Source organism: Rhinoraja longicauda, chromosome 3 (genome assembly GCF_053455715.1).
Source record: "Rhinoraja longicauda isolate Sanriku21f chromosome 3, sRhiLon1.1, whole genome shotgun sequence".
NCBI classification, from domain to species: Eukaryota; Metazoa; Chordata; class Chondrichthyes; order Rajiformes; family Arhynchobatidae; genus Rhinoraja; species Rhinoraja longicauda.
In genome coordinates this window covers 29,263,139-29,290,590 of record NC_135955.1, presented here as the reverse complement: position 1 = coordinate 29,290,590, position 27,452 = coordinate 29,263,139, and the positions used below count along the sequence as shown (strand labels likewise).

Here is a 27,452-nt window from a genome sequence, read left to right as displayed (position 1 = left end):
TGGTTACTGACCCTAACTGGAAAAAATACCTTGTAGTTTGTTCAATTACTGCCCATTGTGAATATGAACACCTCTGTTAAATCTAATAACATTCTCTGTTCTAATTCACAAATGGTTATTTAAAATAGAGGTATTTTTTTAAGAAAGGAGGGTTTTAATTAATGCATTTTGCTGTTTATAACTTTTTAAGCCCAGTTTACATTTGTTGTGCATCTGAGCATGAGTGCAATCTTGTGTAAGAAGGAACTGCAGATGCTGGTTTAAACCGAAGATAGACACAAAAGTTGGAGTGACTCAGCGGGACAGGCAGCATCTCTGGAGAGAAGAATGGGTGACGTTTTGGGTCTGAAGAAGGGTCTCGACCCGAAACGTCAGCCATTCCATCTTTCCAGAGATGCTGCCTATCCTGCTGAGTTACTCCAGCTATGAGTACGATCCTGCTGACTTGCAATGTCTTTCTTATTTGCAGGTAATTCTTTCTGGCATCTTGGGATTAACCACATGGAAAAGGCCAATGCTGCTTTTGGTAGGCAAGCTATGATTTTGTCTGTCTCTCCCATTAAGCCACATGGTGATCAAGCAGAAATGCTTATAATAGATGCACAGGGGAGGCCCTTCAGCTCATTGTACTATTGCCAGGTCTTTTGAAGAGTCCACACCAGGTTTAGGCTTATTATTGTCGTTTGTACTGAGGTACAGTGAAAAGCTTTGTTTTGCATGCTATCCAACCAAAACAGATATATTGTATTTTACATTAATACAATCGAGCCAAACTTGAGATTACATACATAGAGAACAATCAGAAATAGTGCTAGATTTACAGGTGAAAAAGAGATTTAAAAGAGATAGGGTGATTGTATTGGATGATAGTCAGTCTAAAATTTTTATTTGAAATATTTATCCAATTACCTTTTGAAAATTCGTATTGAACCTACTTCCACTGCTCAATACTGATCACAAATCATTGTGTTGAAAATATTGTCCACCTCTTGCCTCGGGTCTAAACATTCCGATCCAATCAATAATATTTCACTGCCATTCTCTACTGGTTTCCCCAATTTCATTTCAGAAAGCTACTGTTTCTTTAGGCCCAGAGATTTCAATTTTGCCCTCACCTGTCAATTAAAGGTTTTTTTGAATCTCAGAACATTAAGCACATAGCCATCAACAACTTTTCCATTTTTCTATCAAAGTACGTGTGAACTCTTAGTTAATCTCCAAGCATCTCGCATAACGGATCCTATTCTGCATGAAACGGGAATTGGGCCAGTAATTAGTGACGCGGATCTTTGGTCAAAGTGCAACTATAACTTTGCCCAAGGACTAATTCATCCAACAGAGTAGCAAAATCTTAATTTTATCCTTTAAATCATTTTCATGAGGGACATAATCCACATGTAATTTTGTTAATACATTTTGTCTGACTTTGAATGATTTGCTATATTTTGTTGTTGCTTCTTTTCAGCTGCCTGCACTCCAAGTTCTTGAATTCCCTTCCTAATCCTCTTCCCTCTCTGCCTTCAGAAAGTTCCTGATAATTTAACATTAGCCAAACTGATGGTCGCCTGCCATAATATCAGCAAATGCCAAAACACCCAGCAGGTCAGGCAGCATCAATGGAGAGAGAAACCGAGTGAATGCTTCGTCACCTGCCCACAGATGTGACCTGATGTGTATTTTCTGTCTGTATTTCAGATGTCCAGCATCTGCAGTGCCTTCCTTCTGATTTGCTGCCCCAAATCTTCCAATCTGTTCAACCTAGTGTCAAGGGATGTGATTCCATTATGTTAAATACTGTACACCTTCACACAGTACACAGCCTTGCGATGATGTTTTAATACTGGAGGGAATTATCGATGAATTGAGTTCAGTGCATCAAGTGAGAGAGGATTTTACAAGTCTCTTCAATTGCCCCATTAACGAAAATAGCCTTAAACAAGTGTCTGCCTCTTATTTGCGCATCCAAAGGCAATTAATCCCTGCTTACATACGCTGGGCTCATACAGCAGTGCTTGTACTGTGTAGAAGAGCTGAAATATTCTGCTGCAGTGTGACAATATGGGCGGCATGAACCATGGGTAGATTTGGATTTGAGAGGATAAGAGTTGACTTCACTCCTTACAAAAATGTTGCTCTGATATGCAGATACCAATTCCTAAGGCTTGTATTTCTCTGGTGTCCTTTCACCGTATCTGGGCATCCCAACCACCGAAGTATTTTAATTGTGGGAAATATTGGTGTTTTATTTTCCAAAACAATAACAGAAAAGAGAGAAGCAGGGCTAACGTTTCAGTATCAGTACCCAAGATGTTACCTGACCTGTATTTTCTGTTTGTATTGCTGATTTTCAGCATCTGCAGTGTTTTCCTTTTGAATTGCTGCACCAAACCGTGCATGGCACACATTTCAACCTAGTCTATGAAGTGTCCATGGATGTGTTTTCATTATGTTAGTGGTGCTGCATACACGCAATATAGGAAAAACTTCAGTCATTTAGGTTGCAACGTGAGGTAGGAACAATAGGCTGAGTTAAATTGGGGGATCAAAATATTTCTTGCGATCTTTTTGACACTGTCTAAAATATGTGAGAAATTTGAAGAAGGATAATTTTAGTGAAAGCCAGATATAGATTATGCAATACAACTTGCTAAATTGGGTTGAAGGCACTGAGGGCAGAGGAGTGGCAGGAATTTCCCACATGTAGTTTAGTTAGAAATACAGCGCGGAAACGGGCCCTTCGATCCGCCAAGTCCGCGCCGACCAGCGATCCCTGTGCTATCCAACACAATCCCCTGGCACTATCCTACAGGTTGCGGACATTTTACAATTCTTAGAGAAGCCAAATAACCTTTACGTTGTAGGAACGTGGGAGGACATCGGGGCACCTGAGGAAAACGCACAAGGTCACAGGGAGAACATACAAACTCCGTACAGACAGCACCAAACCTGCGTCTTTGACTCCGTAACGCAGCATCTGTACTCTACTGCCCTGCTCTGTAATGTTCGTTCTTATCTGACCTGCCACTCTAATCATTCACCTCTGCCAGTGATCGCACCTGCATGAATCTACAGGCACCCTCCACTCGCTGCCCTCTCCAGGTGGCATCGCCAGCTTTGGAGGGACCAATTCCCCTGAACTTTCCTCTCACAATTGTCCTACTCCCACTGTCTGCTCCTGGTCAACGAACATTTATATTTTCTGTCAAAATCATCAACAACAATATGTAAAGAAAGTTAAGATTTTAAAAGAAGTGTCTTTTGTTGGTCAAAGCAGACAAGTATTTAATTCCTCAAGTCTTGGAATAATTCTGAAGGGCTGGGAATGCCATTGGCATTTATGTTTTCTTTGAAATCTAGTATCAGCTGGCGATACTAGATTTGATGGTTAACACACTTGCTTCTTTCTCCCTGAAGGTCATGGCTTCAAGTCCCACTCCAGTGTGACTTTCACCCAATTTTTTATTATATTGCTGAACTTGCATCTTAGCACAATATATTGATTGAAATTAAAACATGCAGATGCTGGATATCTGAATTAAAAACACCAAATATTAGGACACTTAGCAGGTCTGGCAGTGGCTGTGGAGGGAGAAATGTTCAACATGACCTTTCATCAGTCAGAGTATTGAGTATAGATGTTGGGAGGTCATGGTGCAGTTATATAAGCTGTTGTTGAGGCCATATTTAGAATATTGTGTTCAGATTTTGGCACCGTGTTATAGGAAAGATGTTGTCAAGCTGGAAAGGGTGCAGAGAAGAGTACCGAGGATGTTGCCAGGACTCGAGGGCCTGAGCTATTGGGAGAGGTTGAGCAGGCTAGGATTCTATTCCTTGGAATGCAAGAGGATGAGGGGTGATCTTATAGAGGTGTACAAAATCATGAGAGGAATAGATTGGGTAAATGCACATAATCTCTTGCCCAGAGTAGGGGAATCGAGAACCAGAGGACATAGGTTTAAGGTGAGGGAGGATATATTTAATAGGAACCTGAGGGGTAACTTTTTTACACAAAAGGTGGTGGGTATATGGAACGAGCTGCCGGAAGAGGTAGTTGAGGCAGGTACAATTGCAACGTTTGAGATTTTTTTTGACAGGATCGGTTCAGAGGAATGCGGGCCAAATGCAACAAGGGTGCGACTAGTGTGGATGGGACATTGGTTGGTGTGGACGTTGGGCCAAAGGGCCTGTTTCCTCACAGCATGACTCTATGACCTATCATTACAATCAAAACCTTCTGTTTCTTTCACAAATGCTGCCAGCCCTGCTGCGTGTTTTCAGCATTTGAGCTTTTACAGGTTCTTCCCAGGTTATGAATGGCCAACTTGTGTACAACTGTACATACAAATAAGCGTTTGGGAGACCTGCAGGATGAGTTTGCCGGCTGCTGCAGGCATCGGCCACCGTGTGCAAACTTGGTTCATAGCCGCATTTCTGACTCACTAACTGTTCTAGTTATGCACGGTTCACAGGAACAGGAACACAGGCGTGCCCTGATCTGAATAGGACTTGTATTGTATGTTTACAGAGGGTTTTTTCTGCTGCATCCTCCTGATCTCAGGAAGAATGAAAGCACTCTGTGCAACAATTAGGAGGAACATTTCTAATTCTGGAACAGCTTAAACTTTTGCTTTGCATTTAAAGATTCTGGTCATTGCTGGCTAGTTGGCTTCAATACAAAATCGGCAGCATAATGAGATCACTACATAAGTAAGACTCTCACACATCAATGGAATCCAACAGTACAGTAGACTAACAATCTTAATGAGTTTCTGGCCTATTTTAGGGGATGCTGCTTCTTTTGTCTCCAGCTGAAATTGTGGATTCTTCCATTGAAGGGGGATGCGGTATCTGTTCACTCAGTGAATAGTGAAGCAGGATTGGCAGTGAGAAAGACTCCTAGTGTCACAGTGTGAGAGGGTCGTTGATAAACATTGGCATTACGAAGGATTTGGGGTCCATCATGGGTTAGACAGGGTAAATATGACAGAGTAAAGATTTATACCTGTAAACAACCTTAGTGAACCAGATCAAAAAATGAACTGCTGGAGGAACCCAATGGGTCAGCCAGCATCTATGGATGGAAACAGACAGATGAAGTTTCGGGTTGGTACCCTTCTTCAAAACCCAAAATGATATCTTCCGTTTCCCTCCATGGATGCTGCCTGACCCACTGAGTTCCTTCAGCGGTTGATCTATCTCTCCCTCCTAACCCCATTCTCCTGCCTTCTCCCCATAACCCCTGACACCCGTACTAGTCACGTGCATGAGGTATGGTGAAAAGCTTTTTTTGCGAAAGCTTCACTTTCAACACCAGTGCAAAACCCTGGTACCTACGCTCACACTCCCACAAGGATCCCTCAGCAACAAACCATTACTCAGCCCATTCCCACTGTACACAAATTAAGGAAGGGGTTCAACATCTTGCAAGCAGTTCAGTGATTCACTTGACTGATATCTGGAATGGACTGATTGTCTTAGGAAAGTTTTAACAAGCTAGGCTTGTATGCACTGAAGTTTAGAAGAGTAAATGGTGCCTTGATTAAAGCATAAGATTCCCCAGGAATCTTGATAGGGTGGATGTTTCTTCTGGACAATCTAGGATGGACAATCTAGAACTAAGGATCACTGTTTTAAAAATAAGGGTCACCTGTTTAAGGCAGTTGAAAGTTATTCCCATTGAGCGTCATGGTTCTTTTGAACTCACTTCCTCAAAAGGTAGTGGAAACAGAGTAGGAGTTACAGTCAGATCAACCCTGAATTTATTACATGGCTGAGGCTGCTCCTATTTTGTTCTGTGTTGGGGTGAGACAGTGGAGTGCCCTCATCAAATTCAGCTCTATGAAAATCTGTCTCAATCCGATTTGTATTTCACAATAGCCTACAGTGGCACAGCTGGTAGAATGGCACTAGAGAGCCGGGTTCCATCCTGCCCTTCGGCCAAACCTACTCTGCACTGACCACGTCCGCTTCCCCTCCTATGCCAAAGATGTGCGTGTTGGTAGGTCAATTGGCCACTGTAAATTGATCCATGTGTGTAAGTAGGTGGGTGGCAGAATCAGGGGGGAGGGGGGGGGGAAGGAAGGGTGCAGTTTGTGAGAATGTGGGATGAATAAAAAATGGGATTCATATAGGATTGGAGTAAATGGGTGATTGATGGTCAGTGCAGAGTAGGTTTGGCCGAAGGGCATGTTTCTGCACTGTGTTTCTGTCCTAAGACAAACTTCAAAGCAGTGAAGAACATTAAACAGTACCCTGCCAAGTCTGAAAAGATAAAAACAAAAGTCGTGGCCTTGCAGTAACTTGTTCCCCAGGGTAGTGCAGGTCTGAGATGGTTAGAGAGACTGTTTAAATGCAAGTTCCATTCTTTCTTTGCCTGAGATAAACCAATCATAACCGAAGAACATTGACTGGAGCTTCCTTCAGCCGGAGCAGAAACGTGTGTTGCCATGGTTAGTCACCGGGCCTTTTATTCTCAGAGGAGTTAAAAGGGAAAAAAACACTGCTTTGTGGTGACCTTTAAACGTGTGCTTTGTTTTTGTTGGCCTGCAGAAGCTATTTAGCCAGAGTCCCCAAAATACCACAAGCAATCTGCCATTTAAACATGAAGAGGAAGGAACCGCAGATGCTGCCATTAAACCGAAGATAGACACAAAAAGCTGGAGTAACTCAGCAGGACAGGCAGCATCTCTGGAGAGAAGGAATGGGTGATGTTACGGGTCTAAAGATGGGTCTCGTCCCAAAACGTCACCCATGTTTTCTCTCCAGAGATGCTGCCCGTCCAGCTGAATTACTCCAGCTTTTTGTGTCTTTCTGCCATTTAAACATGATTTTTAAAACTCAATTGATTAGCCATGACCTTAAATTTCCGGGCCGATATATTCAAATGCAGATAAGTGAAAAGCATTTTGAGATCTCTTGGTTTAATTTAGAGATACAGCGTGGTAACAAGGCCCTCAGGCTCACCGAGTCCACACTGACCATTGATCACCCTTACACTAGTTCTATGTCATCCCACTTTCACAGCCAATTAACCGACAAACCTGCATGTCTTTGGAATGTGGGAATGTGGGAAATGGAGCAAAAACCCATGCGGTCACAGGAGAGCATGCTAGCTCCACACAGACACCACCCGAGGTTGGTATCGAACCCCTGGGTCCATGGCACTGTGAGGCAGCAGCTCTTCTGCTGTGCCACTGTGCAGCCCCCATGTGTTCCTCCAATTTCACCCTCTCTCCAAAACACCCAAATTGTTCCACCATTGAGACCCCATGCCTTCAAGGCGGCACGGTAGCGCAGCGGTAGAGTTGCTGTTTTACAGCGAATGCAGCGCCGGAGACTCAGGTTCGATCCTGACTACGGGTGCTGCACTGTAAGGAGTTTGTACGTTCTCCCCGTGACCTGCGTGGGTTTTCTCCGAGATCTTCGGTTTCCTCCCACACTCCAAAGACGTACGGGTATGTAGGTTAATTGGCTGGGTAAATGTAAAAATTGTCCCTAGTGGGTGTAGGATAGCGTTAATGTATGGGGATCGCTGGGCGGCACGGACTTGGAGGGCCGAAAAGGCCTGTTTCCGGCTGTATATATATGATAATAGCCCAGGAATTCCTTCCACAAATCTCTTTGCCCCGTTCCGAATTTTTAAAATGCTTCCTAAAACCCACTCTGGTTGCCCACCCTACAGCAACCTCGCTCTTTATAGTTTTCTGTCAAATCTCGTTTGGTAATACTCTTTACCTCAATTTTTCAAGGAGTCAGCCATCTATATACTAAAACTCTCGTTTGTTTGTTCCTGAACTACAGCCGAAACGTTACACAATAGCGCGACAATTTAGGGCCCACCTTACTCACCGTCATCCTTTTGGTGCTAATGGAAGACGTTTCATTGAAATCGGTGTTATACTTTTAAAGTTATTCACATTTTAAAGTTTAAATCAATATCCTAGGGAGGGATGGGGGGGGGGGAGGAGGGAGGATAAGGGGGATGGAGTGGGAGGGGAGGGGGAGGAGGGATGGAGGGGGGAGCGTGGGAGGGGGGACGAGGGGAGCATGGGAAGGAGGGAGGGGGGTGAGAGGGGGAGTGGGGGAGGAGAGGGTGCTGCACCAATGCAGGAGAGGTTTGGGCCCAACAGGTTCGCTTGGTCTAGTTAACCCAGTCTGTACTAGATTCTGGTGATGCATCTATAATTGTGTGCTTCTGGGTAAAGTGTGCGTGTGGGTGAGGAGAGAGGGACGTCCATGTACAGGGGTAGGGTATGCTGAATGGGATGTGAGATGTGTAGGGGAGGGGCAAGAGTGTGCAGGGCACATCCTTCAGTCCAATTGAGCGTAGTCTGTGAGGACATTTTTTTTAGCCTGTCCTTGTGAAATAGAACAAAAATCAGTACAGTACACGAACAGGCTCTTCGGTTCCACAAGGTCCGTGCCGAACATAATGCCAAATTGATCTAATCTCCTTTGTCTGCAGGTGATCCATTCCCTGCATATTGATGTACCTATCTAAATGCCGCTATTGTATCTGCTTCCACCAACACCCCTTCACTGCGTGTAACTAAAAATTGCCCCACACATCTCCTTTAACTTTAGCCCCTCCGACCTTAATGCTATGGCCTCTAGTCTTTAACGATTCCATGCTGGGGGAAAAGGTACCGATTGTCTACTCCCTCTAAGCCTCGCCATAATTTTATTAATTTCATAATTTTATTGGGTCTCTCCTCAACCTCTGAAGTTCCAAAGTTATACCGCACAAAAACAGACTCTTCAGCCCATCGAGTCCATGCCAGCCATCAAGCACTCATTTACATCAATCCTACGCAACTCCTATTTTACTCTCCCTAAATCCTTATCAATTTTTTCCAAATTCTATCACTCACCCACACACTAGGAGCAATCAACTTACCAACCCAGTGTTTATTTTTGGGAAGTGGGAACAAATTGGCGTACACATGGAAAAGGCATGTGGACATAGGGAATGTGCAAACTCCATGTAGTAAAGACTGAACCTGTTGCTGGCGTTATGGGGCAACAGCTCTATTTTCCGTACGACTGTGCCACCCCAAATGCAGTGGATAGCATTTAGGACAAGGGGATTCTGTGCATTCACTGTGTTCCCCCTCCATCTGCTGCTAATTGGGCACAGAGGGAAGATGATAGCCCGGTAAATGAAGTGCTCTTTTATGAAGTGCTTATCGAGCATTCTGTTTGCATTTTACACTTCTCAAGGTCTATTTGGAAATTGCAGTTGGAATATTAATACCGATGTCAATAATTACGCCTAATCCTCAGTGTGAATTCCATGATCAGGAATTTGTACTGCACATTTGTATTGCTTTAATAATTAAAATGTAATTGAATTTTCAAACCTCTGGCTATTGGAAAAATATATTATGTATCATTTGGGTGCAGGAGCATACTGTTCAGTCACCAGGATAGTGACGTCTCAAAACGATTTCAAGCAAATTGTGCTATCAAGCACTGCTTGTCACAATCCCAGGAGTTTTAAATAAGGAAGCCACGATTGCATTATATTTGTTTCGGGTCAGAATCAAATCATAAACAAGGCTGTTGAGATACTGCAGCATCTGTGTCTTCATTTACACGGCTAAATATACCACTCCTAATGGTTATATTAAGACATGTTCACACAAGTGGCTTTGGATATGGTTTGCACTGTTGTAGTGGCCTGCCCCGACCCATCAAATGATCTGTGCACTGCTGCCCTCTCACCAAAAAACATCTGTATGTTATTGCCCCATCTGTACATCATTACCTTACCCAATACATCTGCACACAATTACCCTCGTTCCAGAACATCTGTACAAAGTGTGCCAAACATCTATGCACTGCCACCCTTCCCAATTCATCTGCACACTGCCACCCTTCCCAATTCATCTGCACACTACTGGCCATAACATCTGTGCAGTTCTGCCCCCAAAAGAGCCCTCTCACAAACATCTGTGCACGACTGTCCTCTCCCTGGAACATCTGTACATTACTTCCCTATTGAGTTGCGTGAAAACTTTATGGACCTGTTCTTAGGTTAGCGCCGAGCCAAGGTGACTTGGGACCCGATCCCACTCAGGCTTTGCCATCATCGTCTGTGAGCAGCTTTAGATATTGCTGGTGACGGCCACTGTTACATGGAAATATGAGCCTCTGCTGATGGGTGTCTTCTTTTGCCGTAGGTCAACCTGTTCATCCTGTTGTCTGTTGTCTGCGTCCTGCTGAACCTGGCTGGATTTGTCCTCTCGTGCCAGAGTGCTCAGTTTGTGTCTGGCATTGTGGACTGTAAGCTGGTGAGTGCGTGGGGTATCTCCCCACTGATTATTTCTATGAGAATGTAGTGCGTCTTTGAACAAATAGCTGGCCACAGGGAACGAAGAAGGGCTCCGTTTCGTAAAGGAATCCATCGCTCTGGTTCAGTGTTGGTGTCATAATACTGTAATGTATTTCTATGTGATTATATAAATAGATCATGTTTAAAGCTTCTGTATCCAGTAACTGTTACTATAAGTAGAACTTAACACGGTCCAAACTAGGATAATTTTGCAAATACAGTAACATACTTGCAGTTATTGTGCCTTCGACGTCAAGCAGAGGCTATTCAAGCCATAATTACAATACTATCTCTTTCAGAGTGCTCTCCAATTATCCCTAGCTTCCTTTTCTTTTCCCAGACCACAACAAAATATTTCCTTTCCACGAATGTATTCAATTCCCATGTGGAAGTTACCACTGAAACTGCTTCCTGCCACATCACGAGTTGGCATTTTCAATATTTCCTCTGATAATATAATATATTCCTTTATTTGTCCCACACCGGGGAAATTTAGTGTTACAGCAGCAAACTGGATAGCAAGAGATCATTCACCATAAATAAGAGTAAAGACAAGAATAAATTGTCATCAGTTTTCTGTGCATTCTTAACTGTTACTGTTGACCCGTCTGCTGGGAGCAGTGCTGGTTGTGCAGTCTCACAGCAGCGGGAAGGAAGGACCTCCTATATCTCTCCTTCACACACTTGGGGTGAAGGAGTCTGTCACTGAAGGAGCTACTCAGTGCAGTGACAGTGTCCTGTATGGGGTGGGAGTCGTCGTCCAGCAGCGATGTTAACTTTGCCATCATCCTCCTCTCTCCCACCACCTGTACTGAGTCGAGGGGGCAACCCAGGTCAGAGCTGGCCTTCCTGACCAGCTTGTCGAGTCCCTTCCCTTCCCTTCTGCCGCTGAGATGCTGCTGCTCCAGCAGACCACTCCATAGAAAATGGCTGATGCAACCACCGTGTTGTAGAAGGTTCTTAGGAGTGCCCCCTGCACTCCAAAGGACCTGAGTGATAATTTTATCAAATTATTTTAAATTTGTAGCTTTGGTCGCCCAGCATTGCTTTGAACATTTTTATGAATAATTTCTCTCGAAAGAGCGCAGCAAAATAATCAGAAGCCCTTCAAGCCCACCCTATCATCTTTCATCTCATCCCCACTTTCCTGCACTATGTACTCCTTGTTTCCACGCTGTATCTCTAAATTAAACTAAACTAAACCCTTCCCCTTGAGACACTTTTTACATTGAAAATGTGAAGTAAGTGGTGTGGCAGCTACCCTTCCATCATTTGTTCTGTGGCTGGGTTGATGCAGTTACCTTGAAAGGCCAGCCCATTCCCAGCCACCCCACACAAAGTGTGCCAAGTCTCCAAAGTTAACTGACTATCTCTGAAGTTGCAGGGGAGCGAAGCAGGGTTTAAATTTGATTCTCTTTAAACATTTGAAATATTGCAGATGGAATAAAAGATCTTCAGTTCAGAAAGTAAAAAGTGTGTTTGTCCTCCACTTGACTGGAGGAGGGGTGAAATACTGCAAAGATGGAGAAATCGGGTGACCAATGATGGGAGTTCAGGAGCAAAGTAATTGTAAGCATGAATTGTGTGTTAAAACCGCCAGTAATGTGACCAACTAGATCTGGCAACTGGGCTCTACCCTTCCTGAGGTCATCTGTTGCCAGCCCTGATTTGTTCTGGCCTTTTCTCACCTCCGGTTTATTTCCCCCAACCCCCACCCCCAACCAACCTCTACTTTCAATCTGAAGAAGGATTCCGACCCAAAACGTTACCTATTCTTTCTTTACAGAGATGCTGCCTGATCCGTTGAATTACACCAGCATTTTGTGTCTAACTTCAGGCAACTGGAATAAGGCCAAGGCAGAATTTAAAATTGTATGTTAGATGCTTCAGCTTAGAAATTGCACATAGGTCAGTTGCCTCCAGTTGACAACAGTTTTGGGTAACAACAAACTGAAATAGCAACTGGGCTATTAACTCTGATTTTTGGGGCACCAACGGAAATAGACAGTGGACAGCACACACTTGCTCATTAGGGGCCTGGTTCCTCTACTATGGCAACCACAAATCTATTACAATAAGGTTCTACAAGCTGGGACACCTCTAAAGTGTTTCCCTTTAAGGAGAGTGAGAGAGATGGAATGTATCTTGCCCTCCCTGCTTCTGCCCCCATCTCCCAACACTTACGAACAAACGGGGGGAAGGCCACAATTATATCTTACTGATGACTACAAACGATGCCTCCAGCCTACCACAATAATCTCCCTTCCAACTGCCCCTCTGTTATCTGTGCATACATGTTCCTGTTAACATCAGATCATCCATTTATCACCACAAACCCCATTAGAGTACTTTGCTTACATTCTACTTACAGGATGGGATTTGTTTGAGGTACATGCATGAACTGAGGTTAACAGGAGCTTACCACTGTCTCCTGGTTAAGTAGCAACTGAATTTTAATGGTGTCATCTTTGTTTTCAGACCCCTTCACAGTTTCCGACCTTCCTACCTTTCCTTCTCCCTTTCCCTCCAGTCCTACTCTTGTTGAGCCTCCTCTAACGCTGGCCACTTGAACACCCCAGATATGAATCGATCTGCCATTGTTGGCCTCGCCTTTAGGTGCCAAGATTCCCAAACCTTCTCTGAACCCCTCCATTCCTAGTGAAGGTGTGGAGGCCCCATGACTGTAGCAAAGGTGCCATATAATTGCAAATTGTTGCTTTCGTGAGTGCAGCCTTCGCTGGGAAAATATGACTGTGGGGATCACCTTTCCTTTTTAAAAGCAGATGAGATTGAGAAGGTCTTTGAATGAGTCATCTGTTCCATTAGTAAAATCCGTGAGCAGTAACAGAGCACTGTATCTGACTGGGCACTTGCAGATTTATGAAGAACAAGTGATTGTGGGGGATGGGGTTATGACATCTGCAAAATTAAAAAAGATATCCAGCTTTAACCTTCTCAGACAACACAGCACTGGGATGCAGCCCACCTGGGAGGGCCTGCAGAGATTCAGGGGCTTTGCTTAACCAGGTCAACTGCCCACATTTATTCAACCAAAGTTCGACATTGACTGCTATGGGCAGAGCTTGGATTGATGCCACAATTCAAGGTAAGTGAGGCAGAGAGGATTAGGGAGGGAACATTAGAGCTTGGGACCTTCGCAGCTGAAGGCACTGGCTGTGGGTGGTGAGGGGGCTGTAGCAGATGTTTCTGAAGCGGAGGAATGCAAAGATCTCAGAGGTGGTTACAGAGATGGGCAGAGATGGCGACAAAGAGTGATTAATTAAAAATACCAAGTCTTAACTCTGAGCCAATTCAGGTCAAGGACAAATTGAACTTGTTTTTTATTAATTGGCACTATGAATTGAACAGTTCCAGGAAAGAGAGGAATGAAATGAAATAGAGGGGGTGCTAAGGGAATGATGACCTCTTGGGGCCCCAATGAGTGGCCACCCTACGGGACCCTTCAGCACAGGGTTGGAGGCTCCCCAGTGAAAGCCAGGATGAAGCGTGCATGCGCGTGGCCGTACATTGTCCGCACGCTGCCACCTTGGTCAACAGCCTCCTGCTGGGCTGGGCTTTCAGCAGCCTTCCTGAGCAATCAGACGCCCTGGCTTGTCTCCTCAGCAGACCACAGAGGTGTCATGTTCATGGGCTGCAGCCAGCAAGCAGCTGTCCTCCCAGGTCTGGCAAAGACGCGGACAGGAAAACTGTAAGCTGCAGGAGGGAAATGTTTGCGCTTCAGGCCGAAGAGCTTGACCTTCCTTCATCGCCTGGGGTCATGCCAAGTACCTGGAAACCCATGAAGCCTTGCCGTTGTCCTACTGTAGGAGATGTGGCACAGAGAGCTTCCACAGCAACAACGATGTAAACAACCAGATCACATTTGCAGACATCGATTGACAGAGCAATAGTGTCCAGGCCTCTACTCGTGGAGTTTAAAAGGTTGACGGGGGACCTCATTGAAACTTACAGAATAATGAAAGTCATAGATAGAGTGGATGTGGAAAGGATGTTTCCACTGGTGGGAGAGTCTAGGACAAGAGGTCATAGCCTCAGAATTAAAGGGCGCTCTTCTAGAAAGGAGGTGAGGAGGAACCTCTATAGTCAGAGAGTAGTTAGTTAATCTGTGGAACTCATTGCCAGAGAGGGTTGTGGAGGCCAAGTCAGTGGATATTTTTAAGGTAGAAATAGACAAATTCTTGATTAGAACGGGTGTCGAGGGTTATGGGGAGAAGGCAGGAAAATGGGATTAGGAGGCAGAGATCAGCCGTGATTGAATGGCGGAGGTGACTCAATGGGCCGAATGACCTAATTCTAATCCTATAACTTGTGAACTTGTGATACCTGACTAACTTTCTTGCCCCTTTTCAAAATAATACCCAAAGGATCTTTGACCTGCACCGTTACTTGAATCTGAATGTGGCCAGGTAACTGTTTAACAGTAGTCTGGGTGTATTCAACATCTGCCTGGGTGTATTCAACATCCGCAATCTGGACAATTATGGAAGCTGAATCATTATGTTAATTCAAAGCACAAATCTCTGGGCATTAAGGCCATCAGGGATATGGATACAGGGCTGGAAAACAGAGCTGAGGTGGAAGGTCTGCCATGATCTTGATGAACGGTGGATCAGGGCTGAAGGCTCAAATGTCCTGCTCCTGCACCAACATCTTATGCTCTGCACCTCTGAGAGCAAGTGTGCAATGTGATCACTTCAGCCCAACTGATCCATGCTGACCAAGATGTCTAGCTGAACTAGTCCTATTTGCCTACATTTGGCCCACATCACTCTGCAGTATGTTTTCCTATCTACAAACCTGTCCAAATGTCTACTGAACATTGTAATTGAGTGAGGGGGCTTGGCTGCGTTCTGCAGCTGCGGCTCACCGGCAGTCTCTCTGTCTTTTTTTTGTTTTTGTCTTTGTTATCGTTTAAATGTTTCTTTTGATTTATTTTGAACTCTGTATTTGTGGGGGGGGGGGGGGGGGGGACCTTTATTTCTAATCTCCTCCTCAACGGAGATGCGACCTTTACCGTGTTGTGTCTCCGTTCGTGCTACGGCCTAACACCGTGGAGTTGGCGGCCTCCAGCTGGGATCGACCTTGAAGACTCCGGTCGCAGGGCCTGGACTTACCATCTCGGAGGCTTCGGCCGTGGGCCCTGCAGACCGCAACATCGGGAGCTCGCAGGTCCCTGGCTGGCGACCGGCTTTCGGGAGCTCCAGCCGTAGCAGCTTCGACCACCCCGAAGCGCGAGGTTTGATTGACCCGCTCGCAGGCCCTTCATCGCCCTGCGTGGCCTGGCCGCGGCACTTTCCATCGCCCGGTGGGGGCTCAGGACTTTCATCGGCCTGCTCGGCTCGGCCCTGGGACTTTCCATCGCCCGGTGGGGGCTTCAAAAGTCGGGAGCCTCGATCGCCTCGTGGCACCACGGGAGAAGAATGAGGAGGAGATAAGACTTTTCTTTGCCTTCCATCACAGTGAGGGTGTGCCTGGAGCAATCACTGTGATGGCTGTTTGTGTTAAAAATTGTAATTGCGTGTCTTGTGTTCTTTATTGTTTACTGCCGGACCCTGACGTGAGAGGACGCTGGCGCTATTTGTTCGCCACTTCTCCGTCAGGGTAGTTTGTCTGTTTGTTTTTATGTCTTGACTGTTTTTGTAAAGCGTCTTTGAGCATTTGGAAAAGCGCTATAAAAAATAAATGTTTATTATTATTATTATTATTACCTCATTCTACAGATTCTCTTGGCAGCTCATTCTATATACCCATCACCCTCTGTGTGATGTGGTCCCTCAGATCTTTAATTTATTTCCTTATTACCTAAAACCGATGCCCTCTTGTTTTGGACTCCCCTACCCTGACTTGTTCTTGCAGATGTTCTTAAACAAAGGCATAACATTAGTCACCCTCAAATCTACAGTACCTCACCCACGGATAAAAATGATACAAATATCTAGAACCCATGCAATCTCTTCCCGAGCTTCCCATTATGTCTTAGGATGCACTTGATCAGGCCTCAGGGATGTGTTGACCCAATTATGCCATAAGACTGTCGGCACCTCCTCTTTTGTAATGTGAATTTATTCCAAGATATTACTGTTTATTTCCCTCAATTCCTTGGCTTCCATGACCTTCTCCATGCTAAATACAGATGGGAAATATTCATTTAAAATCTCGCCCATCTCCGGCAGTTTCAGAAATAGAGTCCATATTGATCTTTAAGGGGACCTAGTCTCACCCTAGTTACCCTTTTGTTCTGAATATACTGATAGAATGTCTTATGATTTTCCTTTATGATGTCCCCTTTTTGCCCTCCTGATTTACCTCAAATGGTTCACTTGATCCCAACTGCCTATACATGACATATGCATAATTTTGTGACCAGAGCATCGATATCCCAAGTCAACCAGAGTTTTCTAATCCTGCTAGGCTTGCCCTTCACCCTAACAGGAACATTTTCCCTGTACTCTTCCTTTATTGACATTAAAAAACCTCTTGCTTACTATTAGTCCCTTTATCTGCAAACAACCTCTCCCAATATTTTAACTTTATGAATCTGTATCAGATAAAACTAAGGAACAGACTCTGCTCTTTCCTCTCCATTCTGCTTGACTATGTCTTCTCACTACATGATTTCCTGTCCATTCAATTGAATGGATGGAAATGCGTGGGTTGTAAATGAGCTGTTTTGTGGAATGCAGCGATAGAAAATTCTACCCCACTGTTCCTGGAGACTGACCTGTGTGTAGTGTGGCATTTTTGTTCAATGTCTCAGTATGGTAACTTCCTTCCCCACGGAGAAAAGCCGAGAGAAGGAAGCCACATACTTCACCATTTGTGCCCTTAAAATGCTGTCACTGTCATTGAGTCATAGTTATACACCATGGAAACGGGAGCTTTGGCTCAATTAATCCAGGGTGACCTTGGTGCCTTGCTGAGTTAGTCCCATTTTCATGCATTTGGTCCATATCCCTCAAAACCCTCCTATCCAGAAACCTGTCCAAATTTCTTCCAAACTATGCAATTGTACTCACTTCTACAACTTTGTGCGTGCGTGTGAGTGTGTCTCTGTGTCTGTGTGTGTGCCTGTGTGTCCGTGTATCTCCCCCCCCCTCTCTTCCATTAAACCAATACCTTCCACTTTTGCACTCCCCTACTCCAATATGACCATTCATCTTATCTATGGCCCTCAGGATTTTATACAATTCTATATAGTCACTCCTCAGCCTTCTTTGCTCCGGGCAAAATAACCGCAGCCTATCCATTCTTTCCTCGTAACTCAAGCCTTCCAGTCCTGACAACGTCCTTGTGAATCTTCTCTGCATCCTCTTGTATCACATCCTTCTTATAGTATGGTGACCAAAACTGCACCCAATATTCTAGGTGCAATTTCATCAATGTCCAAAACTGTTTTAATGACATTCCATCTCTTGTACACAATGCCTCATTTGATGAAGGCAGGTGTGCCATATTCTTCAAAACTTTATCAACATGTCCCCCCACTTTTAGGGAACGGTGTGCTTGTACCCCCAGGTATCGCTGTTTTAAAATACTCGCTAGGGCCCTGTCATTTACTGCGTATGTCCTGCCCTGTTTTAACTTCTCAAAGTGCGGCACTTTGCACTTGTCTCAGTTAAATCTCATCTGCCATTCTTTGGCTCTCTCTAGATCTTGGTGCAACCTTAGGCAACCTTCTTCACTTTCAATGACACCACCAATTTTAGTGTCATCCGCAGACTTACTGATCATGCCAACTACCTTATTATCCAATTCAATAATATAAATGATGAACAATAAGGTGCCAGCACCGATCCCTGCGGCACACCACAGGCACAGGCCTCCAGTGTGAAAATAAACTCTCCACTACCTCCTTGACGAGTGTCAGGGGTTATGAGGAGAAGGCAGGAGAATGGGGTTAGGAGGCAGAGATAGATCAGCCACGATTGAATGGTGGAGTAGACTTGATGGGCCGAATGGCCTAATTATGCTCCTATCCTATGAACTTTGAATCTTACCAATTTTGTATCCCATTGGCCAGCTTGCCCGGGATCCCATGTGATCTCACCTTCTAAACCAGGCAACAAAGCGGGACCTTGTCAAAATCCTTCTAGGAAACGCAGTCATCAAATTCCCAAAAATCTTGCAAAAAAACAATATGATTATCCCATTTAATGCCGTTGCTGGAGGAATGAATATCAGGCAGCAAATCAGTGAGAGCCGCGCCATATGGGGAAAATGCCACGGGATTTTTTGTGAGAAGGAACTGCAAGTGCTGGAAAGCTGAAACAAAAATGCAGAAAATACTCATCAGGGCAGGCAGCACATGCAGACAGGGAAACGGAGTTAATATTTCAGGCTCAAGACCTTTTAGTGTACGGCCTCATGTGTTGGAAGGAACTACAGATGTTGGTTTGTGCCGAAGAGAGACCCAAAATGTTGAAGTAACTCAATGCAGTTAGTCCTTTTGTCAGCGCAGGGAAAGAGTAATGAAAGCTAGATCGCATTAAAGCGGCAGAGAAAGTGTGGGGAGGGATGGACGAGGCAAAGGAACATCTGTGATGGCACGAATGGGTCAGATGGGCGAGAGGGACATTTAGATGGCAGTTGGACTTCTTTGTCTGTTGCTCGGTTTGTAATTGCTCTGCCAAAGACTGCAAGAAATTGTGGAGACAGACACAAAATGCTGGAGTAACTCAGCGGGACAGGCAGCATCTCTGGAGAGAAATTGTGGAGAGTTGTGGATGCAGCGCACTCCATCATGCAAACCAGTCTCCTCCTTGCTTTCATTTCCCCTGACTAGTCTGAAGAAGGGCCTCGACCCAAAATGTCACCCATTCTTCTCTCCAGAGATGCTGCCTGTATCGCTGAGTTACTCCAGCATTTTGTGTCTATCTTTGGTTTAAACCAGCATCTGCAGTTCCTTCCTACACACCTCATCACCCCCAGCCCCCCCCCCCCCCCCCTACCATCAACTACATCTGCACCTCACACTGCCTTGGCAAGGCTGCCAACATAATCAAGGACCACTTACATGGTCATTTTATCTTCTCCCATTGGCCAAAAGTTAAAAAGCTCGAAAGCACACACCACCAGATTCAGGAACTGATTCTTTGCTGATGTTATCAGACTACTGAACGGACATCTCATAAACTAAGGATGTGGTCCCGATCTCCCAACCTACCTTGTTTCGGCCCTTTATCTGTGCTTTCTGACTGTAACACTATATTGTGCACTCAGTTTATTTTTCTCTTTGCTCAACCTGTTGTACGTGTGTGTGTGTGTGGCTTGATTGTAGTCATGTGTGGTACAATTTGACAGGCTAGCACACACAACAAAGTATTTTGGTGCAGGTGACAATAATAAGACAATAACAAAACGATTAGGGCTGGCCATGCTATTTGCGTAGCAAGTCAGGCTGTACTAATGGAGAGAGAAAATCTGATCCTGTATCAGACTCTCATGACTGAAAGCAGGTCTGATAAAAACACAGAGTATGTTACCTGAAGCTGGAGAATCTAATATTGAGCCCAGAGGCCACAATTTGCCCAGACGCAAGATGAGATGCTGTTCCTCAAGCTTGAGTTAGGCTTTGTTGCAACAGTGTGGGAGGCCACAGACAGAGGTCACAGAGGGAGACATGAGAAACTACAGATTATAATTTACCAGAAAAAGACACAAAGTGCTGGAGTAACTCAGCGGGTCAGGCAGCATCTCAGGAGATGAAGAGGCAATGTTTTGGGTTGGGATCCTTCTTCACACTCTCGGAGATCAGGAGTGGGTTTGAGAATTAAAATGGCAGTTAGGATTTTTTAATGTTCACCTTCAGCCTCATTCGATCCCTATTCCAAAGGTCAGCTCCTCTGGATAGAAGGAATGGGTGACGTTTCAGGTCTGCATGATTGAGCTCTGAAGAACGGTCTCGACCCAAAATGTCCCCCTTTCCTTCTCTCCAGAGATGCTGCGTGACCCGCTGAGTTACTCCAGCATTTTGTCTCCGGTGTAAACCAGCATCTGCAGTTCCTTCCTACACATTTCGTTAGCTCCTATGTCTGAGCAGCACACCTGTCTGAGTCTGTGTAGATTGTTGTGTTTGGGTCTCAGGAGCACACTGCCTGCTGACTAAGGCAGGCATACTGCCTGCTGAACTGTGGCTGACACCTATCTGTGGCAATCACTGCCAATTACTCTGAGATTTTCTTATTTAGTTCGTGGAGGGCAGTTACAGCTGGATAGGTCTGGAGGTTTCATCAGATTGGACTGGGTTCAAACAGTGAGATACAATTTATAGTGGTAGTTTTATTGATCATTTCCACTGCCAATTATCCCAGCCCACTTGAACCTGGCATTCGGAGTAATTCAGCTAATTGACGTACTGTAAACTTCATAATGATGGATTAGTGGTCTGTAATCTAATCACTGAATGCTTTCAACATCTGGGACCAAGCAATTAGTTTAGTTTAGAGATATAGTGCGGAAACAGGCCCTTCGGCCCACCGAGTCCGCACCGACCAGCGATCCCTGCTCATTAACACTATCCTACACACATTGGGGGCAATTTACATTTATACCAAGCCAATTAACCTACAAACCTGTACGTCTTTGGAGTGTGGGAGGAAACCGAAGATCTCGGAGAAAACCCACAGAGTGAACGTACAAACTCCGTACAAACAGCACCCGTAGTCGGGGTTAAACCCGGGTCTCTGGCACTGCAAGCGCTGTAAGGCAGCACCTCTACCACTGCGACACCACGCCCCCAATTGTCAGAAATTAATACATAGAAAGGTGTAGCACAGTGAAGCTTTTTCAGCCCACACTAATAACGTTGGCTCCTTGAAAAGGTGTCTTTTTACTTTTGGAACATAGAATGGTACAATACCGTGGGCGGCACAGTGCACAGCGGTAGAGCTGCTGCCTCACAGCGCCAGAGACCCGGGTTCGATCCTGATTGTGGGTGCTGTCTGTGTGGAGTTTGTGCGTTCTCCCCGTGACCTGTGTGGCTTTTCTCCAAGATCTTTGGTTTCCTCCCACATTCCAAAGACGTGCAGGTTGTAGGTTAATTGGCTGGGTACAATTGTAAAACTGTCCCTAGTGCGTGGTGGATAGTGTTAGTGTGCGGGTCAACGCAGACTCGGTGGGCCGAAGGGCCTGTTTCTGCGCTGTATCTCTAAAGTAAACTAAGCTAAACAGGAACAGACCCTTTAGCCCAAAATGTCTGTGCCGAACATGATGCCAGGCTGAAGTAATCTCACCTGCCTGCACATGATCCATACCACTCCATTCCCTGTACATCCATCTGCAAATTGTTTTTACTGGAAGCATTTGTCCTATTCCTTTTTGAAGTTACCTACTAAGTCTGCTGCCCACCAGCTGATGTGCCAAATCGCAATTAAACAGGCAATCTGCTCCTCGTCACACTGGTTATGTGGGAGCAGTCTGTCTAGAAATTAGCTGCTATATTTCAGCAGCCAACGCACTACAAGCAAGGGGCATGCTGTGGCTGTGTGTAGAAATGCAAGTCACTGTGTAAAAACATGTCGGCCTGTCCAGAGATAAGCACAGACCCTGTGATGACTGTGGAAGGTTGGGACCCCTTATGATTTTAACTGGTGTTCCCAGAATGCATTGAGTTGGAACAAAACCGTGTTCTGCTGACACGCTGGTTCTCCCGCTCTCTCTCTCTTTTAGTCTTTCCCCATCACGTGCACACTCGCCTGACTAGTGGGCTTTTCATTGTGTCAGATGTGCCGAGTCTGCACTTGCTCTGTGTCCATGTAATCCCCCACTGGCCTGGGAGCCTTGTATAAAAGAGCTGTCCAAGCAACCACCCGTCACAACTCCGGCCTCCTGGAGCAGAGTGAGAGCGAGAGCGAGAGCAGGCATGTCTGAGATGGCGAGTCGGACCACCCCCGTGACTGAGAGGAAGGGCCACCAGCCCAAGAGGATGGAGATGGGCGTGGGCTCCTACAAGATCTTCATCTACGAGCGAGAGAACTTCCAGGGCCGCTGCCGGGAGTTTTCTGGCGAGTGCTTGAACCTGTGTGAAGCTGGGTTTGAGCAGGTGGGGTCGATCCGCGTGGACTGCGGGCCCTGGGTGGCCTACGAGCGCTCCAACCTCTGCGGGGAGATGTTCACCCTGGAGAAGGGCGAGTACCCACGCTGGGACTCCTGGTCCAACAGCCGCCAGAACTACTACATCATGTCCTTCAGGCCCGTCTGCATGGAGTCTGAGCAGCACAAGATCTGCCTGTTCGAGATGGCCGAGTTCAAGGGCCGCAAGATGGAGATCGTGGACAACGACCTGCCCAGCCTCTACACCTACGGCTTCACCGACCGGGTGGGCAGTGCCATCGTGAGCTGCGGCACCTGGGTGGGCTACCAGTACCCAGGCTACCGTGGCTGCCAGTACCTGATGGAGAGGAGCGACTTCAGGCACTGGAACCAGTGGGGAGGCCGCCAGCCGCAGATCCAGTCCATTCGACGGATCCGTGATGGACAGTGGCACAGGGTCGGCTGCTTCAACTAGAAGCCGGCCACTGGAAGCATCCTTGGCAAAGGACCCAACGGGACTGACACCTGCCCAGTGATGAGTGTAAGGTGCGTGGTGCACAGCATTGATCGATGGCACAGTTCTTGAGGACCGACACTCATCAGTGAGTTAAAATGCAGGCAATGGTTCAGTGGCGGGTGTTTACAGACTTTGTAAACAAAAAATAAATTCATTTTAAACACACTAAAAAGGGTTCATCAATTTTGTTAGACTTGCTTTTGTTACTTTTGCGATTTTCCTTTCCAATGCACTCTGTACTAACCTCCCTCTTTCTGAACAAGGGTTGCAACCCAAAATGCCACCAGTTACAGCTGAATGGATCTAAAGGTTGCATCAGATTGGACTGGGTTCAAACAGCGAGATATAATTTATAGTGGTAGTTTTATTGATCATTTCCATCGCCAATAATCCCAGCCTACTTGAACCTGGCAGTCAGAGTAATTTAGCTAATGGACGTACTGTAAACTTCATAAAGATGGATAAGTAGTTTGTAATCTAATCAGTGAATGCTTTCAACATCTGGGACCAACTGATTTGTCAGAAATTAATTCATAGAAAGGTGTCACACAGTGAAGCTTTTTCAGCCCATGCCTTTGATATTGGCTCCTTGAAAGCGTGTCTCCTTGTTCTTAGAAGATAAAACGTACAACACAGGAACCGGACCTTTAGCCCAAAATGTCTGTGTCGATCATGAAGCTAGGTTAAACTAATCTCATCTGCCTGCACATGATCCATACCCATACCCATCCATTCCCTGCACAGTTCTTAAGGACTGACACTCATCAGATAGTTAAAATGTAGGCAGTTCAGTGCCAGGTGTTGCCCCTTGTCAAAGCTGGCTTTGTAAATAAAAAATAAATTCATTTTAAACACACTAATAAAGGTTAATCAATTCTGTTAGACTTGCCTTTGTACTTCCGAGTCTTTCCATTCCCATGCACTCTGGACCCCCCCCCCCTCCTTCTTTCTGAAGAAGGATGCCAACCCTCTCCATTCCATCCACCGATTCTGCCTGGCCCGCTGAGCTCCTCCAGCCCTTTGTGTTATGCTCCCCGTTTCTACTCTCAGGAAACTGGAGGTTATCTGAAGCCTCTCACCCCTGCACTCCTCATGTGTTTGCCTTGCACAGCCCAGCCCTATTTACCCCATGTGCTCTCATCTACACCAGCTCCTCGTTAAGTTAGGTCTCACTTAAAAATATCCATCTCTTGTTTTCAAATCCCTGCACCTTCTCACCCAGCCCTATCTCCATCACCTCATCTAGGCTCTTAATCACGCCGATGATTAATCTCTATGTTCCTGCCTTCAGGAATTCTCATGCTAAATCTTTTTTTTTCCCCCTCTGACATTCTTCTTATCCATAATGCTCATTGAAATACTCATTCCTCGACCAAAGTTTTGACCACCTGTCCAAATACCCCCTTAAGTGGCTTGGTGTCAGCTTCTGTTGGATGATGTATGTCGCTGTGAAAGTGCCTTGCAGCATTCTCTTATGTTAATGTTGCAAAAGAAATGTAAACTGCTCCTGACTTGTTTTCTGGATGTTTGCACTTTTGCATGATTTAAGTACTGATAATATCATGGCAGAACAGTCTGCAAACACACTACCTTTATGGAACGCAAAAGAGGTACATTATTCCTACTAGTTCAGATCTTTGCCCAAGATGATGACAACTGAATTCAAAGGTGAATATGAAAAGGAGACACAAGGAACTTCAGATGCTAGACTATTGAGTAAAACACAAAGTGCTGGAGTAACGCAGCAAGTCAGGTAACATTTGTGGATGAAATTAATAGGCAACGGTTCGGTTTGGGAAGAAGGATCCCGATCTGAAACGTTGCCTATCCATTCCCTCCACAGATACTGCCTGACCTGTTGAGTTCTCCAGACTTGCGTTTTGCTCGCATGTTAAAGCTTACTTAGAACTTTGCACTCCTGTAAATAGAGTAAATAGTTCATGAAAGACTGGATAAGAAAGACATGTAGTGTAGGAAAATAACTGCAGATGCTGGTACACATCGAAGGTATCACAAAATGCTGGAGTAACTCAGCGGGTCAGGCAGCATCTCTGGAGAGAGGGAATGGGTGAAGTTACGGGTCGAGACCCGTCTTCAGACAGATAAGAAAGACACGTGAGCGTGAGTTCAAGCTAATTAATTGAAGCATCGGAGGGGAGTCTGTTTTGTCACCCAGATTACGCTAGGAGTCTGAAACCAGTTTCTTTAAAGGGTGGTGGAGGAAATAAACTTTCATGCATTGCATGAGCTGCAGAGTAATGGGTCAAGTGCTGGGAGGTGGGATTAGGTTCAGAGTTGGTTTCTTTTTGCTGGCATAGCTTTGTCGGGTCAAATTGCCTCCTATGATTAAGTTCGGTGATAGAGCTCATAATTTCCATGACGGCTTTGACAACCTCAGGGAGACCTAAAGTGCTTTGTGACCCCAGTTATCTTTCATATGTGATCGCTGTTACCACAGCACTTATCTGGACACGGGAAGATCCCATAATACTCATGAGATAAAGACCAGATAAACTCTTTTATTAAAAGGAGGGGAGAGGAGAGAGTGGGGAAGGAGGGGGTGGGGGAGGAGTGAGTGGGAAAGGGGGGGGGGTGGTGGAGAAAGGGGAGAGGGGGTGGGGGGGAGAGTGGAGCTGGGGAGGAGGGCAGGCAGGGGTGGGGAGGAAGGAAGAGTGGGGATGGGGGAGAGTGGCGGTGGGGCGTGGGGAAGGCGGACAGTGGGGGGCGGGGGAATAGGCCCAACGGGTCCACTTGGTTTAGTCTCCTCTAAAATACTGGACCTCCAATGATGCAGCACTCCCACAGTACTGCACGGGTGGGTCAGTTTAGAGATGAGTACTCAGATTTACATAGGGAGGTGAATCCACTGCCTTCTGTCCCAGAAGTGAATGTGTGACTCACTAACCATAGGTAGCTGTACGAAGTGCCACGGCTACACTTATGATACATTGGTTCCCTGTTTGAGATTTCCCATTAGAATTAAACTTGCAAACAAAATCAAAGCATTTTTAAGCTCTGATAGTGGGACAGATTGGAGCAATATTATGAGCAAACTCATGAGAGGAATAGATCGGGTAGACGCACAGTCTCTTGCCCAGAGTAGGGAAATCGAAATCGAAAACCTAAGGACATAGGTTTAAGGTGAAGGGGGAAGATTTAATAGAAAACTGGGGGGTAGCTTTTTCACACAAAGGTGGTGAGTATATGGAATGAGCTGCCGGAGGAGGTAGATGAGGCAGGTACCATGGCAATGTTTAAGAAACATTTAGACGGGTACATGGACAAGACAGGTTTAGAGGGATATGGGCCAAATGCAGGCAGGTAGGATTAGTGTAGTGGGACATGTTAGGTCAGTTTGGGCAAGTCAGGCCGAAAGGCCTGTTTTGGAAACATAGAAAAATAGGTGCAGGAGTAGGCCATTCAGCCCTTCGAGCCAGCTATGATCATGGCTGATCAGCTCCTCCTTTTTCCTCATATTCCTTGATCCCTTTAGCCCTATGAGCTAAATCTAACTCTCTCTTGAAAACATCCAGTGAATTGGCCTCCACTGCCTTCTGTGGAAGAGAATTCCACAGATTCACAACTCTCTGGGTGAAAAGGTTTTTCCTCATCTCAGTCCCAAATGGCCTACCCCCTATTAAACTGTGACCCCTGGTTCTGGACTCCCCCAACATCGGGAACATTTTTCCTGCATCTAGCCTATCCAATCTATTAAGAATGTTATATGTTTCTATAAGATCCCCTCTCATCCTTCTGAATTCCAGTGAATACAAGCCCAGTTGACCCATACTTTCATCATTTGTCAGTCCCGTCATTCCGGGAATTAACCTGGTGAACCTACGCTGCACTCCCTCAATACCAATAATGTCCTTCCTCAAATTAGGTGATCAAAATTGCACACAATACTCCTGGCATAACTCAGCGGGTCAGGCGGCATCTTCTTTTCCAGAGATCCTGCCAGACCCGCTAAGTTATTCCAGCATTTTGTCTGTATCTTTGGTGTAAACCAGCATCTGCAGTTCATTCTTACACATAAACCACCTCCAACCTTGTGGCCCTGGTCCTCCCACATTACTGCATAGGACAGTGGGTCAAGACTTTGGGGCTGAAGATTGGATGTGGGGCTTGAACTCAGAATCTTGTGCTACAGTGGCAAGAGTGATAGGAAAGTTACTCGAGGTGATTCTGAGAGATAAGATGCACTTGCGTTTGGATTAATGAGGGTTATTTATGGATAGTCAGCATGGTTTTGAAAAGGGAGGTTATGTCTCACACATTTGATTAAGGTTTTTGAAGGAAATAGGCAATTGATACTAAAATAAGTGGTACCATAACCATGAAGATGGTTCTCCAGAATTACAGCGAGATCTTAATAATGTGGCCAAGTGGGCCGTGAAATGGCAAATGGAGTTTAATTCAGATAAGTGTACGGTGCTGTGTTTTGGAAAGTCAGACCAGAGCAAGACCTTCACAGTGAACAGTAGGCCCCTGGGGTGCATTGTAGAGATCTAGGATTACAGGTACATTGTTCTCTGAAATTGTTTTCGCAGG

General features: G+C 45.5%; 1 protein-coding gene and 1 pseudogene across 4 annotated transcripts in view; both read left to right on the top strand.

Moving 5' to 3' along the window:
* Positions 1–27,452, top strand: part of fam189a2 (family with sequence similarity 189 member A2) — a 66,644-nt gene that overhangs the window by 12,758 nt on the left and 26,434 nt on the right. For 2 of the 4 annotated variants that reach the window (XM_078395425.1, XM_078395422.1), the window contains exons 2-3: positions 470–526; positions 10,182–10,292. In XM_078395425.1, coding sequence (XP_078251551.1) covers positions 470–526; positions 10,182–10,292 — 168 coding nt within the window. The remainder of the gene's footprint in view (positions 1–469; positions 527–10,181; positions 10,293–27,452) is intronic. The other 2 variants (XM_078395429.1, XM_078395431.1) reach the window with 2 other exon arrangements.
* Positions 22,215–22,964, top strand: LOC144591163 (beta-crystallin B1 pseudogene; annotated as a pseudogene).